Source organism: Dromiciops gliroides, chromosome 1 (assembly GCF_019393635.1).
Source record: "Dromiciops gliroides isolate mDroGli1 chromosome 1, mDroGli1.pri, whole genome shotgun sequence".
In the NCBI taxonomy this organism is placed as follows: Eukaryota; Metazoa; Chordata; class Mammalia; order Microbiotheria; family Microbiotheriidae; genus Dromiciops; species Dromiciops gliroides.
Window position 1 is genome coordinate 518,430,206 of NC_057861.1, and position 19,161 is coordinate 518,449,366.

The 19,161-nt window shown below is 35.2% G+C and overlaps 1 protein-coding gene and 1 pseudogene across 2 annotated transcripts in view; both read right to left on the reverse strand.

The window, feature by feature from the left end:
* Positions 1–383: 383 nt before the first annotated feature.
* Positions 384–19,161, reverse strand: part of REEP5 (receptor accessory protein 5) — a 41,820-nt gene continuing 23,042 nt past the window's right edge. For both annotated transcript variants that reach the window (XM_043964207.1, XM_043964198.1), the window contains exons 3-5: positions 18,085–18,223; positions 6,882–7,050; positions 384–3,187 (exon numbers count right to left, since the gene is read on the reverse strand). In XM_043964207.1, coding sequence (XP_043820142.1) covers positions 3,171–3,187; positions 6,882–7,050; positions 18,085–18,223 — 325 coding nt within the window. In that variant the 3' untranslated portion in view covers positions 384–3,170. The remainder of the gene's footprint in view (positions 3,188–6,881; positions 7,051–18,084; positions 18,224–19,161) is intronic.
* On the reverse strand, positions 8,531–11,968 carry LOC122737298 (annotated as a pseudogene).

The window sequence follows — 19,161 nt, forward strand, 5'->3', positions numbered from 1 at the left end:
ATCCACTGTACCACCTAGCTGCCCCAATGAGTTTTTTAAAAATAAATGTTTTTATTTATTTTATTTAGAGTGTTTTAAAGTAAATGATAATATGAGACATTATATTGGAATGGTAATGACACAAGACAGCATGCCATAACTGATATTAATTGTGGATATAGAGCAAGGAGATTTATGGTCAAAAATCCCCGCTCTGACTTGTAGGAAGACAATGGACCAATCGCTTTAAGAGACTTCCTATACTCATGTAAAGTATTGGGATTAGTTTATATAATAGTGACATCACATTTTAAAAAATCAGATTTCTTCATTCTGTTTCTTATTTTATAGTACTACTTTGTTTCAAATAATTGGTCAGAACAAATAGTGAAGAAAAAACCCAGTAAATTAAAAACAGCCTTTTATTTGGGTCTGCTATTCAATACAGTACATCTTCAAGTACAAGTGATAAATTGGAATTAAGGGCTAGCAATACTTATTCCAACTAGCTGTTATAACAAGACATTTTACAGATCATCAGACACTACACTAGTCTGAAGGATGATGACTTGTCACATTGGACTAAAAGAAAAGCTTGAATTCTTTCCTTCCTTTCTGAAAACAGTATGGTACAATTTGGTATTAGACAGCTGCTTGCAACTCATAAACACTTTCACATGACAAATGTAAGCTTGCTTATTATTGCCAGACACAGAAGTTGAAACTTTTTTTTAATCCAAATTCCAGCCATGGAGTTTTTCTAGAAGAATTTTATTTCATGAAAGCACAGAGGCAATTTCTCAACACAATTTCTATGAATTACAACAGTGTATCAGCTGCTGGAACCAATATGCTGAAAGAGGAGTATTTTTTAAAAGAATGTACATAATTCAAGTGGTTGTACCTTTTAGAATAGTTACTTAACAGTAGCTTTTTATTGGTAGCTTGTAAGTAATTTTAGAGCAATAAAGTTAGGATTCCCCAACTCATCTAATGAAATTATGCTCCATTTGTCAAATATTGTGCTAATTCTATTTTTATAAAGTCAGAAAAGTGTGATTTCTCTAAGGAAAACAGATTAGAGTGTTTAGAAATGCTTTAATTTTGGCTACAGGAATTGATTTTTTCTAAGTAATTATTTTGGTTTCTTTTTATTTAGTGATATGGTTTACTTAGTTTTTTTTTTAAAGAAATAATTCACCATTGCAGATACTTTGTAGAAAATTTAACCAGTTTCATAATTACTACTGTCTTCCCCAAATGCTCAGATTCTATTTATTGCATATTAAAATATTAATACATTTGCTTTTGATGATTATAATAATACTTAAGATGATCTTGCCTCCCAATTTTAATTTTCTCATTATAAGATGACATTTTGGTCATATGTGATTATCTCTCATTTTGTGTGTGTGTGTGTGTGTGTGTGTGTGTGTGTGTAATCTTAAGCACAATAACTTTTTTTTTTTTTTGCAGGGCAATGGGGTTTAAGTGACTTGCCCAGGGTCACACAGCTAGTAGTGTCTGAGGCTGGGTTGAACTCAGGCCCTCCTGAATCCAAGGCTAGTGCCTTATCCATTGCCACCACCTAGCTGCTCCCCACAATAACTTTTTAAAATAATTTACTGATTGGTGTTTTAGGAGTACTTAATTTCTTGTTTTCCAAGCCAAAATGACCTATTAAGCTTTCAAATTTCAGTTTTCTTGTAGCCCTTTTTTGCTATAGCCACAAAAGCGTCAATGTGTCTGTAATATATTTAGCCTGAAATAATTATGTGACTTACTTTTTTTAAACTTCTGATCTGTGCCTGAACTGATATCAGAAATAAATTTCAACAGAAAGAGAAATTAAGTCATTTAACAGGAAATTACAGGATATGATTATAGGATAAGGTTGCCTCTTGTATCTTTCTTAAAAGCCAGAGAAATAAAGTGGAGGGAAGTTTTGAGAAAACCTGTAATTATAATTAAAGCTCAGTTGGCAGGAATCAATTCCTGCTTGTTCCATTCTCTCTGTCACTGGTTTTAGATCTAATGAACATGGTATTTTGGTTGTACACAGGAATACAGCATGTAGTCAAAATTGAAGGTCCCTTGTTAGTGGCTAAAGGAGAATGACTAAAAAATAGGAATAGAGTTTCCGAGAAAAGGCTTAAGAAACAATCTCCTCTAGCTTGAGGGAAGGCTAGACATGGCAGCAGGTGAAATTCCAACAATTAGAATCGACTTGAAAACATACAGAAAATCCTAGACATCCTGAAGTAGCAGACCTTTAGTTAATTATATGCATGTAAATTTTCCTACTCTTGCATGAGTAATCCATTGTCCTTACTCTTGGTTTCTTGGCATTCAGCTATAATTCTGGGAAGAAGAAACTAGACATCTTAATTACAAATATGTTGACAAAGCTATACAAACTTCATTAGATTTTATATTGTATAATTTACTTACATTATTATCCGTTTTTACTAGCATATTCTATATCATCATTCTTAGTAGAGGTCATCCTAGGAAAAAACTAACCAGTGACATCATGCTGTTTTTATTAGATTTTCATAATTATTCAAATAAGTGCTCTCACTTTTTGCACAGAACAGTTACAAACGGCATAGGCAATCATTGAATAACCTCAGTGCTACAAAATTCATATCACTAAGTTGTACTTTCTCTAGCATAATAGTTTAAATCAATCTTTTGAAACATTTTTCCGCATGTGCACAAACAAAAGTGTTTAAAACATTAAGAATTCTAGTACAAAAATCATACGTTACATGAAAACCCACAAACCATAAATACAGAAGATACATGCACAGAGAAGCCAGTAATGCATAGAGCATGTGGGATATTTAATTTTATTTGTATTTACTGTGGTATGATAGATGTCTTTCCTAGTTCAGAGAGGAAAAGAATACATTTTCAAGAAACTTTGAACACTGTCCACTGCATTGAATAAATTTAAATTAAAATGCTCACTGTTTATACAGACAGGCAGCAAAAAAAGTAAGGCAAAAAACTTACAACACACTCCTTTTTAATAGATCAAAAAGGTTTCCAAGGCAATATTATTATTATGAGCAAGTACCACAGTCTCCAGTATAACAGAGCTGTAACAGGAGAATAAAATGTATAACAGCAGAGGTTTTCATCCAAGTTTTCTCTTTAGGTACTTTTCTTTTCATCACCCAGTAAGTTCACAGTAGCTTTCTGGCTGTTGTGGAGTAAAAAGGAGAGAACAGTAAAGGACTTTGCCATACAGGATATGTGCCTTAGTTAGATAGCAAAACTTGGATGATTATATTTCAAATATAGCAAGACACAACAATGTGTAGTTAGGGCTAAGATGTCTTGCAAAAACCAAGGACATGGATGAAATTCATCTGGTTCTAAACAACCCAAATAGCCAATGTTATAAAGAATTTAAGGAATAGAAGAGACGTGGGGGTGATCTAGTTTAGCCTACTTCTTTTAGGGAATCCAGCTTTGAAACCATCTAAGACTACTTTTAATCTTATCTTTAAAGCTCTCTAAGAGTGGAAGGTCTCAAAGAAATCAAAGCTTTCTCTAGCCACGTAAAAAAGTGCTCTAAATCATTATTGATTAGAGAAATGAAAATTAAAACAACTCTGAGCTGCCACCTCACACCTATCAGATTGGCTAATACGATGAAAAAAGAGGATAATAAATGTTGGAGGGGATGTGGGAAAACTGGGACACTAATGTACTGTTGGTGGAGTTGTGAACTGATTCAACCATTCTGGAAAGCAGTTTGGAACTATGCCCAAAAAGCTATAAAAGTATATATACACTTTGATTTATCAATACCATTGCTAGCTCTATATCCCAAAGTGACTTTTATAAAAAAGATAAAAGGACCTATTTGTACAAAAATATTTATGGCAGCTCTTTTAGTGGTGACTAAGAATTAGAAATCAAGGCAATGCCCATCAATTGGGGAATGGCTAAATAAGCCATAGTATATGATTGTGATGGAATATTATCGTGCTATAAGAAATGACTAGCAGGATGATTTCAGAAAAACCCGGACTTACATGAATTGATGCAAAGTAAAGTGAGCAGAAACAGGAGAACATTGTACATAGTAACAGCAATATTGTATGATGAAGAACTATGAATGATTTACCTATTCTTAGCAATACAACGATCCAAGATAATCCCAAAGGATTAATGATGAAGCATACTATCTGCTTCCAGAGAAAGTACTGATATTATCTGAATACAGACTGAAGCATGCTATTTTTCCTTCCCTCTTTTCCTCCCTTCTTTCCTTGCCTTACTTCATTCATTTCTTCCTTCTTTCTTTCCTTCCTTTCTCAAATCTTCTTGTACAAAATGAGTTAATATGGAAATGTTTTACATGATTGCATATGTATAACCTATATCAGACTGCTTACCATCTCAGGGAGGGGAGAAATAGGCATCTAGGCCTCTTTCTCTCTTCACCAAATTCTTATGCTCCTTAATAAATGCTTAAAAGTCTAAACTCTTGCTAAAGCTTCTAATTTATTGGTGACCACTCATTATATATATATATATTTTTTGCTGGGCAATGGGGGTTAAGTGACTTGCCCAGGGTCACACAGCAACACTCATTAGATTTTTAGACAGTATAGCTAGATAGCAACTTCACAGAATGAAGGCTTTTAGGAGAAGCCTCTCTCTGCTCTCTCCTCACCCACTAACATTAGTGGAAGATTTTCACTGTAGGAAAATGTGTTTTGTAAGCCTAACTGTTGCAGGGAGTTGGTCATCCCAGCCAAATGTCTGAATAGAAGAATACAGAAAAGTTGGAGAAAGGCTGAAATTTATATTTTAAACAAACATTCCTACTAGATGGGAAATTTTGTACTAAGTCACTATAAATTATTAGACACCCGTGGTGGGCTTTCAGAAACCTTAGTTTCAGAGTTGTTTGTCTGACAGGCATTAGGGTGATGAAGGTGAAATTTGTGAATGAATGAGAAATGATATTCTAACAGTTTGATGACCTAAGAGTTGAGAGGGATGGAGTTTAAAAGTAAGCTATTCATATTAAGATATTTTCTCTTCTCTCTGAGAAATTTTCTTTCATCACTCCCTCCCCAGGTTGGTAATAATTCTCCTCCCACTTGGATCTCACATAACACTCTGTTTACTCTTCTTTCACACACCAACCACACACTAGTTTTATTAGTTATTTCTGTATTTGCTATATGCTCTTATTACTCTGTAAGTTCCATGCTCTTTTCAAATGTTGTCATTTTCTGAGCTTAACAGAGTGCTCTGTATATAATGAGTACTTTTAAAAATTTGTTCTATTGAATTAAACTGAATTTTTCCTTGGAAAAAAAGTAAGCTATTTAGAGAAAGTGTCTATCAAAAGCAAGATTATTTTAGGGCTGAAGTAAACAATTACATAAGGCTTCTCAATAAAGCAGTTCAGGAGAGTTACAAGGATAAATAGTCAAGGGGACTATTTTTGTGACCAAGAGTGAAGGAGTTGTTACCATTTGCAATTTTAGGGGTAGTTAACTAGAGTAACCTGAACTCCCAAAACTTTACTTTTTCAGTGACTAATATAGTGGAGAGGGAATGTTACGACTTGGATTTAAGCCCAGACAAAGCTAGAACTAGTAAATGGTCTATAAAAACTGCATCCTTGCATTAGCCCAAATCAATGTAAATTAAATAATGAGCTTTGTAACTTCCTTATCTGTATATAGTATGTATCCTGAGTGTCAAAAACTTGATAGTAAAATAGATTTGATATCTTACCCAGCTGGAAATTATGTTGAGCACTATGAAAAAGAAGTCCAGATAGCTACCCTGAGTAGTCTTGGGTATCATTGATAAAGGATGGGAAAAGCTTCTCTTTGAGTTACATGGGCTAATTTCAGCACAACTCCCTATATTTTAAAATTTATTTTGATAAGAAACATTTTTATTTAAAGTTTTGAGTTCCAAATTTTATCCCTCCTTCCTTCCCTCCCCTCTGCTCTCCACAAGGAGGTAAGCAATCAGATATGGATTATACATTTGCAATTATGTAAAACATTACCATATTGGTCATTTTGTATAAGAAAACTTGAATAAAAGAAAAAAATGAAAGAAAAATGAAAAATAGCATGCTTCAGTCTCTGCTCAATAAATATCAGTTTTTTCTTTGGAGGTGGATATATGCTTCACCAATGGTCCTTTGGGATTGTCTTGGATCATTGCATTGCTGAGATAGTTAAGTCATTCACTGTTCTTCATCAAATAATATTGCTGTCACCTGTGCACAATGTTCTCCTAGTTCTGCTTACTTCACTATACATCAGTTCATACAAGTCTTTCCAGGCCTTTCTGAAATCATCCTGCTTGTCATTTCTTATAACACAATATTATTCCATCCCCATCATATACCACAGCTTGTTTAGCCATTACCCAACTGATGGGCATTCCCTTGATTTCCAATTCTTAGGCACCACAAAAAGAGCTGCTATAAATATTTTTGTACAAATAGGTCTCTTTCTCTTTTTTGGGATGTCTTGGGGATATAAACCTAGAAGTGGTATTGCTGGATCAAAGGGTATGCACAGTTCTGTAGCCCTTTGGGCATAGTTCCAAATTGCTCTCCAGAATGGTTGGATCTTTCACAACTCCACCAACAGTGGATTAGCATCCCAGTTTTCCCACATCCCAACATCTAATATTTTCTATTTTTGTTATATTTGCCACTCTGATAGGTGTGAGGTGATACCTCAGAGTTGTTTTAATTTGCATTTCTCTGGTCAATAGTAATCCAGAGCATTTTTTCATTTGACTATAGATAGCTTTGATTTCTTTGTCTGAAAACTGCCTGTTCATATCCTTTGACCATTTATCAATTAAACTCCCTTTATATTGAAATAAATCTTTCTTACCTTCTTTAGCGATGGCATCTGCAGTCTCTTTGGCTTTGTCTTTCAGGTCCTTCACCACATTGTCCATTTGGGATTCGTGCTTCAGGAAGAAGGGGCGGATGATACGCCTATACAGCATTTCAGCACCATTTGAAGGGCTGGGGGCCATACACCATAACAGGAAGCCACACTGTGTGGAACCAAGAATCAAAATTAGTGACAAAGTTAGGCCAGCACAATAAAAATTTGAATCTCCTGCTGTCTAACACTTTTCACATAATTTCCCTACTGCTTAACATTTGCAGAAATATATTTCTTTTTTTCCCCATAAAAATATTTTATTTTCCAGTTACATGTAGATATAGTTTTCTTTTTTTAATAGAATTTTATTTTCCAAAATATATGTAAAAACAAAATTTTAACATCAATTTTAAAAAACTTTGTGTTCCAACTTCTCTTCCCATTTTCTGATGTTTTTTTAAAAATTATTATTGTGAGCCAAAAGTTGAAATGTGAAAATGAAGATAACAATTGGCTTGAAAATGAAAGAGAAATGAAAATCCAGCTGCACAACTACTTTTAATCTAGAATACATTTCTAGTAATAAGAATGGCAATTGTCATTACTGTCTAATTACTGAAATCAGCTGCAAAAATATCCAGAACTAGAAAGGTTGTTTCCAGTCCTCAAGGGGTTTATAATCTAAAGGCTAGTTATTCTCTTCCTAATAACCCTGGTGTTATTTTTCTGATTCATCACACAGATGGAGAAATCAACCCAAGGAAGAGTTGGTAGAGAGGATTATCCTGGATAGATAATACAAAAGTCAGGTGGAATTGGGCATTTGATTCAAGGTTCTTTAGTGGATTTCTTATTCTCCTAATTTAAAGCCAATTTCTCTTTACCCATGTCAGAACAGAAATAGATATGATCCAGCTGCAAAGTAAGCAGGAAGCCCTTGATCTTTAAGAGAAGTTTGTTTTCAGTAAAGTGTCATTTTGCTGACTTTTTCCTTTTGCTAGAATAATTAAAAACACACCCTAGCTTTTATATGAATTAATAGTAGTAATAATTTTAGTAACCATCTAGTCTTATGCAATACCAGTCTGAATTTATACTTTCAGAACTGTAAAATGGACCTCACCCTTCAACTGAAACTGCTTTCTCCAAAGTTACCAATGATCTCTTAATTTCCAGATCTAAAACGACAAAATAAATCACCAAAAACAAAAACCAACCATCTTCCACATTAAGGTCTAATGTTGGGGCACCTAGGTGGTGCAGTGGATAGAGCACCGGCCTTGGAGTCAGGAGGACCTGAGTTCAAATCCGGCCTCAGACACTTAACACTTAACTAGCTATGTGACCCTAGGCAAGTCACTTAACCCCAGTTGCCTCACCAAAAAAAAAAAAAAGTCTAATGTTGAAAATACAAATGTGTAAACTTGTTAAAAGATTTGGAAATGGAACTGAGTGAAATATCTCGTTTTCTCTTGCTCTGATCACTGTTGTTGTTTCTTCCACCTTTTAGATCACTGCATCAGGAAATCAGGTTAAAAAATAATCAATGGAAATTTGTAGTAGCAAGTGGAATTCTTGTAAACTGTTCACCTTATTATTGTGAATCCAGATGGGCCTTTTGCCTGTGCCCTGGTCCATGGTGCCATCAGCTATTGGGAGGGTGCTTTGGTGGCCAGCATAGCCACACAGTGCTGTTGGAAGCTGGGGGACACATCCTAGTCTCGGCTGCTGCAGTTTCATTGAGCTGTTGGTCTTATTCTCCTCATTCCAGGAAGTCTTTGCTCATCAAGCTGCTGTAGCAACCTGTACTGATATCACATATCCACTCGTCTGCTAGGCCACCAAACGGATCAGCCAGGAGCTTGTGATTGAGTGCAGTCACCTCCAGGTTCTGGCCTTTTAGGACAGTGGTTATATGGTTTAAGAGGCCAGTGAAGAACTCAGTCACACCCTCATAGTGTGGGAATGTGTTGATGTCAATAACTGTTTGCAATCCAGTCTGATTGTTGATAATGATGTTGATCCCAGACAGCAACACACCCACTGCTTGCTCCAGGACCTTGGAAATCTCCCTGTTAACATCAGCAGAAGGCTTCTCAAGCAATCCTCTTTTGTCCAATGCTGTCAGGATGGAAGATGACTCTGGTTTTGACACATTGTGGCTGTTAAGGAATATTGATACTCTGTCTGATATTCCTACAGAAAAGTTCTTCAAAGATGCTCTCTGTACCATAAAATAGGACACCCCTATACAAACACCTTGTATAGGACAGAGTTGTTATTGATGAAGTTCTGAATCAGCATGGGGGCATGATGGCATTGAGACCTTCCTGGTTGAAAATCATGGCCATTCAAAGAATTGGAAATTGAGGGAATGCCCATCAATTGGGAAATGGCTGAACAAATTGTGGTATATGATTATAATGAAATACTATTGTGCTTTAAAAAATGATGTTCTGGTGGATTTCAGAAAAACCTGGAAAGACTTACAAGAATTGATGCTGAGTGAAGTGAGTAGAACCAGGAGAACATAGTAACAGCAACACTGTGTGATGATCAGCTAGGATAGACTTAGTTCTTCTCAGCAATACAGTGATCCAAGACAATTCCAAAAGACTTATGATGGAAAATACTATCCACATCCAGAAAAACAACTATGGACTCTGAATGCAGATCAAAGCATACTATTTCCACTGTTTTTTGTTTTTTTCTTTCTCGTGGATTTTCCCTTTTGTTCTGATTCTTATTTTATAACTGTGGAAATGTGGAAATATGTTTAACATAATTGCACATGTATAACCCCTGTCAGATTACTTGCTATCTTTGGGAGTGGGGAGGGAGGGAGAAAAATTTGGAACTCAAAATCTTATAAAAAATAAATGTTGAAGCAGGATTTCAGAAAGGCCTGGAAAGACTTATGTGAACTGATGTATAGTGAAGTGAGCAGAGCCAGGAGAACATTGTGCACAGTGACCACAATACTGTTCAGTGAAGAACTGTGAATGACTTAACTATTCTCAGCCATACAATGATCCAAAACAATCCCAAAGGGCTAATGATGAAGCATACCATCCACCTCCAAAGAAAAAACTGATATTCATTGAGCACAGACTGAAGCATGCTATTTTTTACTTTTTTTGTTTCTCTTATTCAAGTTTTCTTATACAAAATTATTAATATGGTAATATTTTACATAATTGCACATGTATAGCCTATATAACCTTATTGCTTCTGCCTCAGGGAAGGGAAGGAGAGGGAGGGATAGATTTTGGAACTCAAAACTTTAAATAAAATGTTTACTATCAAAAAAAAAAGAGAAAAAGAATGTTGAAGACTATTTTTACATGTAATTGGAAAAAATATTATTTACCAAAAAACCCCCAAAACCAAACCAAAATACTCCCCCAAACCCAGAAGAAGATGATGGCCCTCTCATGAGAGTTGGTGCCATGGGCTACTCTGAGTTTGCAAATGAATGGGAAGGCTAGTTCATTCTTCTCTAGAAGCTTCATTGTATCTTCTCCACATAAGCTTGTGAACTCCATGAAGAGTGGGGAACAGATCCGTTCATCTTTCATGCAGGCTTCAATACTTTGAATAAATTTTTAAGACTTGAATTGATGAATAAGGGTCCTAATAGCAGGGAGGGGATTCAGGCTGACGGTCTCCAGGTGAGTATTAATATATTCCTGGAATCTGTGAACCAGCTTGAAGGATTGACTGTCATTCTCATCATCTTCTAGGATAACAACAGTCAGTTGGTGTATGATCACATCCAGTGAGCCCTGCTCCTCAATTGGTTTGCTAATGCTGAGCTACACCCTCCTTCTGTGTGTGTGTGTCCAGAGCCCTGCCTTTCAGCCCTCTGTAGCTGCCCCAGGGCCACCAGGCTGCTGGTGTGTACCACCCCCATTGATAAGGCTTGACTCTCTAGGTTTTGTGACACTACTTCAGCTATCTCACTATTCCTCAGTCTCTCTCTCTCTTTTTTTTTTTTTTAGTGAGGCAATTGGGGTTAAGTGACTTGCCCAGGGTCACACAGCTAGTAAGTGTTAAGTGTCTGAGACCGGATTTGAACTCAGGTCCTCCTGACTCCAGGACCAGTGCTCTTTCCACTGCACCACCTAGCTGCCCCTATTCCTCAGTCTCTTTTATTGGATCTTCAACTAAGTCAAGACTGCTAACCATGTCACCCAAGACTGGTCCTTTGTCTTTCCCCTCTATCCCCTTTCAGCTCTCATTGCTTCAATTATCATCTCTATGTGGATGATTCTCAGGTCTGTATTTACAGCCCTCTAATCCCCCATTTCCAGTCTCTAATCCCCCATTTCAAACTGTTTATTAGATATCTAAAACTGGATATAGACATTTTATTTTTAATATGTCCTAAATGGAACTCATTATTCTAGGGTACTATCAGCCTTTCTGTCACTCAGGCTCCTGAACTAAGTGTCATTCTCAATGTTCTCACTTTCCCTACCCCCATATTCATCTTAGAGGCTATGAAGTGGCTAAGATCCAGTAGGATCATCAAAAAATGCTCCATTAGGGACATGCACATGAGCTCAGCGAATAATATTTGGATAATGGCACATTGAACAGATTGCTGAATCATGCAAGAGCTGTTTGTGGAAACTGAAGTATGCTTCTTTAAAAAAAAATTAAATGTTATTGTTTTCTATTAACAAAAATCAATTTTCTCTCCCTCTTGCTTCCCCCACAATTTGAAGTAGGGGAATGAAATCTTGTAACAAATATGTTTTAACTAGGTAAAACTAATTCCAACAATGGCTATGTCCAAAAAAAAAATTGTCTCATTCTTTACCCTCAGTCCATCACTTCTTTGTTTGATGAGTAACGTGCTTTGTCATCGGTCCTCTGGAGTTCTTAAATCTTTCAGAGTAATTACAAAGCTTCTTAAGGAGCCTAGACTTACTTAATATGCAAGAAAATGGAAGAAACTGTGCAACAAATCACTTTAGGTATGAAAATTTATCATGTACAGATGTGAATTCCAGCCATGGTTTCTAGAATTCTTCACCAGTAACTTGCTACCTTCCATGGACTGAAAGGCAACACATCCCCATACTGGAAACATGCTAGAGAATTTAACTATTACTGGAATTAGATTTTTATCACAGACCAGATTGTTCAGGGATAACATCAATCTATAAAAATCTAAGATCGGGGTGGCTGGGTGGCACAGTGGATAAAGCACCAGCCCTGGATTCAGGAGGACCTCAGTTCAAATCCAGCCTCAGACACTTGACACTTACTAGCTGTGTAACCTTGGGGAAGTCACTTAACCCTCACTGCCCCGCAAAAAAACCAAACCAAACCAAACCAAAACAAAAAAACCCCTCAAAAATCTAAGACCAATGATATAATAGACATTGCCACATAAAATACTCAATTTCCAATTTATATAGAATAAAAAGTTTTCAAAATGTTAAGACCTAGTAGAGGAGCTCAATATCATGTGGGAGGAGGGGTGCTTGCACTGAGCCCACAAAAGATGAACTTGCAGTTCATTCAACTACAAAAATAGTTATTTTTAAAATATTAAGCCTAAAAGAATAATAGCAAAATAGTCCCAGGATCATTTCTATATGAATACCATAAAAATATAAGAATGAAATAGTGGTTTACACATATTGTCTCATTTGATTTTTGCATTTCTACCACCCAGATAACTCTGCTTATCTCCAGAATTGAGAGCTATTCCTTGCTGAGATGGTGTGTACTAGATATACTGAGCTGAAGCTAGTTTATCAGTATCTGCATAATTTCAGAAACCTTTTGAGACACATATTTCTATGTCTCTTTTGTCATGGTTTCTTCATCAGGTATTCGCAGGTCTGGGTCATCTGCATTCATAACTTCTTTGGGTGCCAGGTCAGTGTACTTGCTATAAATGACCCTGTCCTTTGATTGTCTTTGATAAGCAATTGTACCACATTTAATTTTTCCCCCTGCATTCACCTGAATGACCAATGCATTGGACATTTTCTTCTTTCTTCCTTTATCCCATATATTATTTTGTAGGTGAGAAAGAGGTTAAATGACTTGCTCATGATCACACAGCTAGTAAGTATTTGCAGCAGGATTCAAATCCGAGTCTTTCTAACTCAAATCCAGTGATCCTATCTCCTCTTCAATATAGCAACTATGTAACAATATTCTGTGCAATGTGAAACTGACAATGCATCACACTAAAAGCAGATTCATGAAAACATTTATGTACTACCAAAAGGTTTTACAGAATTCTGGAAGCAATCTGAGGCATTAAGTTTTCAAAACTACCATTATACAAGAGCATCTTCAGGCATGGTTGAACTGGCATAAATACTTGCAGTTGATTTATATCCTGTGTCTATTAAAAAGTCAATTTTGTCAACTGGTGGAAAGTATACTTTTCTTCCATAATCTCATAAATATAACAGAATGTATTTTATATTAAAATACTCAAACTTTAACAATTTCATTTTTTTTAAAGCAAGGAACATAAACTAGTCTGCTTGTATAAATACCAGAACAGATTGGAAATAAATGAATGCTATGTAGGCCACTTAAGATAGCAGAGTAGGAAGAAGTATAACTAGTCCAAAAAAGCTTTAAGATGACTAGAATGAATGGTGATTGGGAAATCTAAGGAAATATTACAGTGGGAAATCTTTCCATCTCCACTAAAAATGAAATGGCATGCCTGTCTTTCCACAACCCCTCTGACATTGACTATTCCCATATTTTGTCTTGCTTGTCAATTTGCCAGTGTGAGATAAAACCTCAGGGTTTTTTTGATTTGCATTTCTCTTATTATTAGTGATTTGAAGCATTCTTTCATATGATTGTCAATAGTTTCTAATTTTTCCTTTGAGAACTGTTTGTTCATATCTTTTGATCTTACATATTTCTGTTACATGTCTATATATCTTGGACATCAAACCTTTATCAGAGATATTTGATACAAAGATTTTCCCCCCAACCTATCACTTCCCTTCTTATCCCAGATATATTAATTTTCAGTTTCATGCAATCAAAATTGTCTATTTTATCTTTTGTAATTGCCTCTATACTTTATTTGGTTAGCATTTCATCGCCTATTCATTATCTATAATAGGTGACCTGCTTTTCTTCTGATTTTTTTTCATCTTTAATGACCTCTGAGGTTCTAGCTCTAGATCTATGATCTAGATATTCAAGTCATATCCATTTTGAGCTTATTGCGAAATCTGGAGTTAAGATGTAGAACTAAGCCTAATTTCTGTCAGACTGCTTTCTAGGTTCCAGATAAGAACAATATCTCAGCAGTTCTTCTCAATTATGGAATTCTTTTCTAGATAATGTACAGTTTAGGACTTATCAAATGCTTAGTTATCGAGTTCAATTATTTCTGATTTTCCCTTATTTAGTTTGTTCCATTGATTTATCTTCCTATTTGTTAACCCATACCAAATGGTTTTGATGACAGCTGCTTTATAATATAGTTTGAGGTTTGGAGATTTTAATAAGCTATTAGTATAGACAGAATTATGCAGATATGCCATACCCATTCAATGATATGTATGTGGACTCTCGAGAAAATGATAACAATCTTATATTAATATAGTAGTTTTAAGGCCTATAAAGCACTTACATTACAACAACCCTTTGAATTTGGAAGTACAAGCATTATTATCCCCATTATACAGATAAGGAAACAGAGGTCCAGAAAGGTAAAGTAATAGGCATTAAATATAAGAACTAAGAGTTGAACCCAGGCCACCTGACTGAAAGTTTGGCCGTCTTTTCACTATACTATAATGCCAGGTTGTCTTCTCCCTACCACAAAGAATGTTCCTTGGCTTGTCTAGCACACTTTCATTACCACCCATCAGTTGGTATGTTCTAAGGGAACATAAAATGATTTTACTATTAGGATAAACTAGTATCATTAGAAAGTAAAGTCTGTTGTAAAACAGTCATTTAATGCATCCCAAAGCCAGATACAAATGATACAAGGACAATCTTGTTTTGGATTATATTTATATCACTTCTACTCTCCATTAGTAAAGATAAAGCTAGACCTCATTGTACTTTATATCTGGGCAGATAGCCAGCATCACATCTAAAGTGTTCTATTTCAGAAATAGTGGTTTGAGTCAAGGGTAAGTGCTTTTGGTTCTGATAAAAGGACATGGTGTCCTACAGCCTGTGAAAAAAGGTCTTGTTGAAAAGAGCCAAGTTTGTTTTCATTATGGAAAACAAATCAGTTATTACCATCAAAGACACTCCTTAAGGGTTTCTGTTTCATCCAAAATTATTTGAAGTGCTTTATATATAGCACAATATAGGAGATTAAGAAATACAAGTTTGTGGTTTCTTTTGCATTATTGCAAAATTAATTTCAGCAAACTGAAAAAAGCAAAGTCCCTGAATCTAGACAACAACTTTATCAATTTTAGAGGAAATAAATTCTAAGAAATCAGATAATATTTCTTTAGTTTTTTAAGTACTTCTTTTCTTGACACCATTGAAGGCAGCAAGAGGGATATGAAAAAAATATTACCTGCTGTCATCACTCTGTGCCTATTAAAAATCAGGGGTCTACTCACTCCAATGTTCACATGTGACAATATTAAGAAGTGACTTGCCCAGGGTCACACAGCTAGTAAGTGTCAAGTGCCTAAGGCCAGATCTGAACTTAGGTCCTCCTGAATCCAGGGCCAGTGCTTTATCCACTGTGCCACCTAGCTGCCCCCAAGGTGGTAGTAATCTTGACACAGTTAGTGTCAAGAAGTGTCTTGGCTGTGATTCAATCCTAGAAATTTTTTTTTTTGGTCAAGTATCAGTAATAGAGCATTTGGACTGGATGGAGTCAAGAAGACAAGTTCAAATCCAGGCCTAGACATTTAGTAGAAAGATCATCCTTATAGGGCAAGTCACTTAGATGGATGAGGGGCAGCTAGGTGGTGCAGTGGAATGGATGAGATAAAGAATCAGAAACAACTGATAACCCAGTGTTTAATATACCTGAGAATATAAATTACTAGTGGAAGAACTCCCTAAGTAACAAGAAGTGCAGGGAGAACTTTCAAAGCAGTTTTTCAGAAAATAGATTTAGATCAGTATCATATACCACATAAGCTCAAAATGGTTATGTGGCCTGAAAATTAAAGATCATACTTTTTTAAAAATTGGAAGATATCAGGTACTTTAATATCTATGGGGGGTGGAAGAGGTAGAGAAGTTTTTAAACAAAGGGCAGAGAAGATAACAAAAAGAAAATTTAGATTACATGAAATTGAAAAGGTTTTGCATTAACAAAATCAAGGTACCCAAGATAATACAGAAAGCTGGCAATTTTGGGGAAAATCTTTGTAACAGTTATCTCTGATAAGGGTCTGATAAATAAGTAATCCACAAGTTTTTAAGACCACTTGTCATTCCACAATGGATAAATGACCAAAGGAGATGAAGAAATACTTCTCAAAGGAACTATAAATTATTAACAACTATTAAATCAAACCATTAAAAGAAACTCAAATCAAAACAAATCTGAAGTTTCACCTCACACCCAGCAAAGTGGCAAAGATAACAAAAGAGGGAAAGTCAGTGTTGGAAGAGTCAGGGAAATATGGACGGCAATGATATCGGTAGAGCTGTGCATTGCTGTAGCTATTTTGAAAGACAATTTGGAATTGTCCTAAGAAAATAACTAAAATGTCCATATTCTTCAACTAAGAGATTCTATTGTATATATCAAAGAGGTCAAAGATAGGAAAAATGTCCCTTATATGCCAAAATATTCATAGTAGCTTTTGTAATAGAAAAGAATTATAAACAATGTAGCTGCCCATTGATTGAGGAATAGCTAAAGTTGAGGCAAATCAATATAATGGAATATTAGATCATCAAAAAATAATGAAGAGACTCATGGAAAGATATATATGAACTGTCACAAAGTGAAGTAAATAGAACCAGGAAAACAATATATGCAATGACTACATCAATACAAATAGAAAAAACGAACAAAAAACACAAAAAATGAAAAAAGAAACCAAACAATTGTTTATGCCCTCAAAAAGAAATAAGAAAATATTCTTCCTCTTCCCTTTCCAGCAGAGGTGGAGAGGACTATGACTGTGGAATATTTAAAATTATATCAGCTGATATGTTAGTTTTGCTGAACTGCTTTTTTTTTTTATTTTTAAAAAAAAATTCTTCATCTTAAATGATGGTTCTTTGCAGGGGAAAGAATATATTCATAAATGAAGATAATATAAAAACTAAGGATATAAAAATGTTTAAAAGAATGAATAATAAAACAATAGATATGACAATTTGGACAGGTATTATCTTATTTGTAAACCTAATGAATATTCTCCATATTGAAGAAGACAAACATAATGAAGCCAGAAAATGAATTAGGAAGGGGATTTTCAAATATCTTATAGGGTCCAATTTTGCATTCATATCACAATCCTCAAAATACTTTTGAATCTTCAAAACAGTTTTTAAGATGCTTTTTTTAAAAAAAAAGCATTTAATTTATTTTACTTGGTGGTAGAAATGAGTATATCAATGGAATCACAGATTTTGTTCTTATCCTAAATAAAGCATTCTTTACTTAGAAATGTGGCTATTTGCTGTACTTGGTAAATGAGGGAGCCTGGAAAAAAAAGAAACAACACAGCTTCTGATTGAGGCAAAAGGGAATGGTAATGAGTTTCCTGGTAACAAGTAGCACACACTTTCTTTTTCCAAACCTATATATTACATAATGTAAATACAGCATTGTGAAGAAATAGTGGCTTGGTGACTTTCATTCCCTACTAGAAATAATAAGTCTACAATATCTCAGTGTCTTACTAAGAGAGCACATCAAACATTAAAGCCATTATTACATAGCTAGGCAATAATATCTAAAGTGAATCATGGCAAATACAGAACATAACATATACTATGTCATAGAATTTTTCATTCAACAAACATTCAAATACATCTTCTTACGGGTGCCTCAGTCCTAAGTTTTTGGAAAAAGGTCTTAGAGGCACTTGCTTATGGAGTTTACAAAGAGATTTGCAAACATTATTTCTTGTCAAGTAAGTGGTTACATCATATTGCTGCAGGGTTCATGGCCATTGTTTTATTTTAGGGCAACAAATCAAGACAAATACCTAATTAGGGTGGAGACTGAGCAAAGAAGTAAAAAACAACATACCTTGAGCATATAGTAGAAGGGGAACCAGGACAGGAAGAGGTCAGAGAAGAATTCAGCTATACTGAAGATACCATATACGACCCAGTAGGTCAACCACTGTGTATCGTCATCTTTGTTGGGACTCTCAATAGCTTTGATTCTGAAAGGAAATACATAATATGCGATTCGATGAGTCTCTATATTATATTCTCAACACCCTATTTCCATAGTCAGAACCCCAAACTGGTCAGAAATTTTACAAATATGTGTGACACACAGTTGTCATGAAGCAAGTAAACAAACAGATCGTTGCAACCTGTCATAACTGATGGAAAAACAATTTAGTGTAAAAGGTTTATAGTGTATCAGCCTTGGATGTACAGAAAAATTATTATTGTGGTTAATGAGAAGTTTTTATGAAGGGTTTTCTTTTTCCATTTCCTGTATTTCTTGGCATAGCCCTATATTATTCTTGTGACAGAATTCAGTTATGTAATAGAGAACTAAAAATTATTTACTTCATCAAAACATTCACCAAAGCTCACAAGGGTTGTTTTTTCACTTCCTAGTCATTTTGTCACGATAGTGTCAATAATGTCATATTTAAGGTGGCCTTATTTCCAGACAGGATGTCCTGGTCTGACAAAGGCTATCCTTTTGCACAGTCTCAGTAAAAGTACAATTATTTTTGTTGCTGTTGTTGTTGTTGTTGTTGTTTTTATTTGGTTGGGCAGTGAGGGTTAAGTGACTTCCCTAAGGTCACACAGCTAGTAAGTGTCAAATGTCTGAGGCTGGATTTGAACTCAGGTCCTCCTGACTCCAGGGCTGGTGCTCTATCTACTGTGCCACCTAGCTGCCCCCTTATTTTTGTTATTTTAATTAAGATGGCATTGGAAAATCTGGGTTGCAGGGTCATAATAATTATGCCCAAAACCTGGAAATTTTCCTCAAAGGATGAGCAGATGAAACATTAGCTTTATTTAAAACCTCTTGGTGCTTTTTTATGAGAAAAAAAGGAAGAAAAGACTTAAAGACACCCCTCACTTTTTAGATCATAGCATCATAATTCAAGAGCAGGAAGGAACCTTAAACAGTATC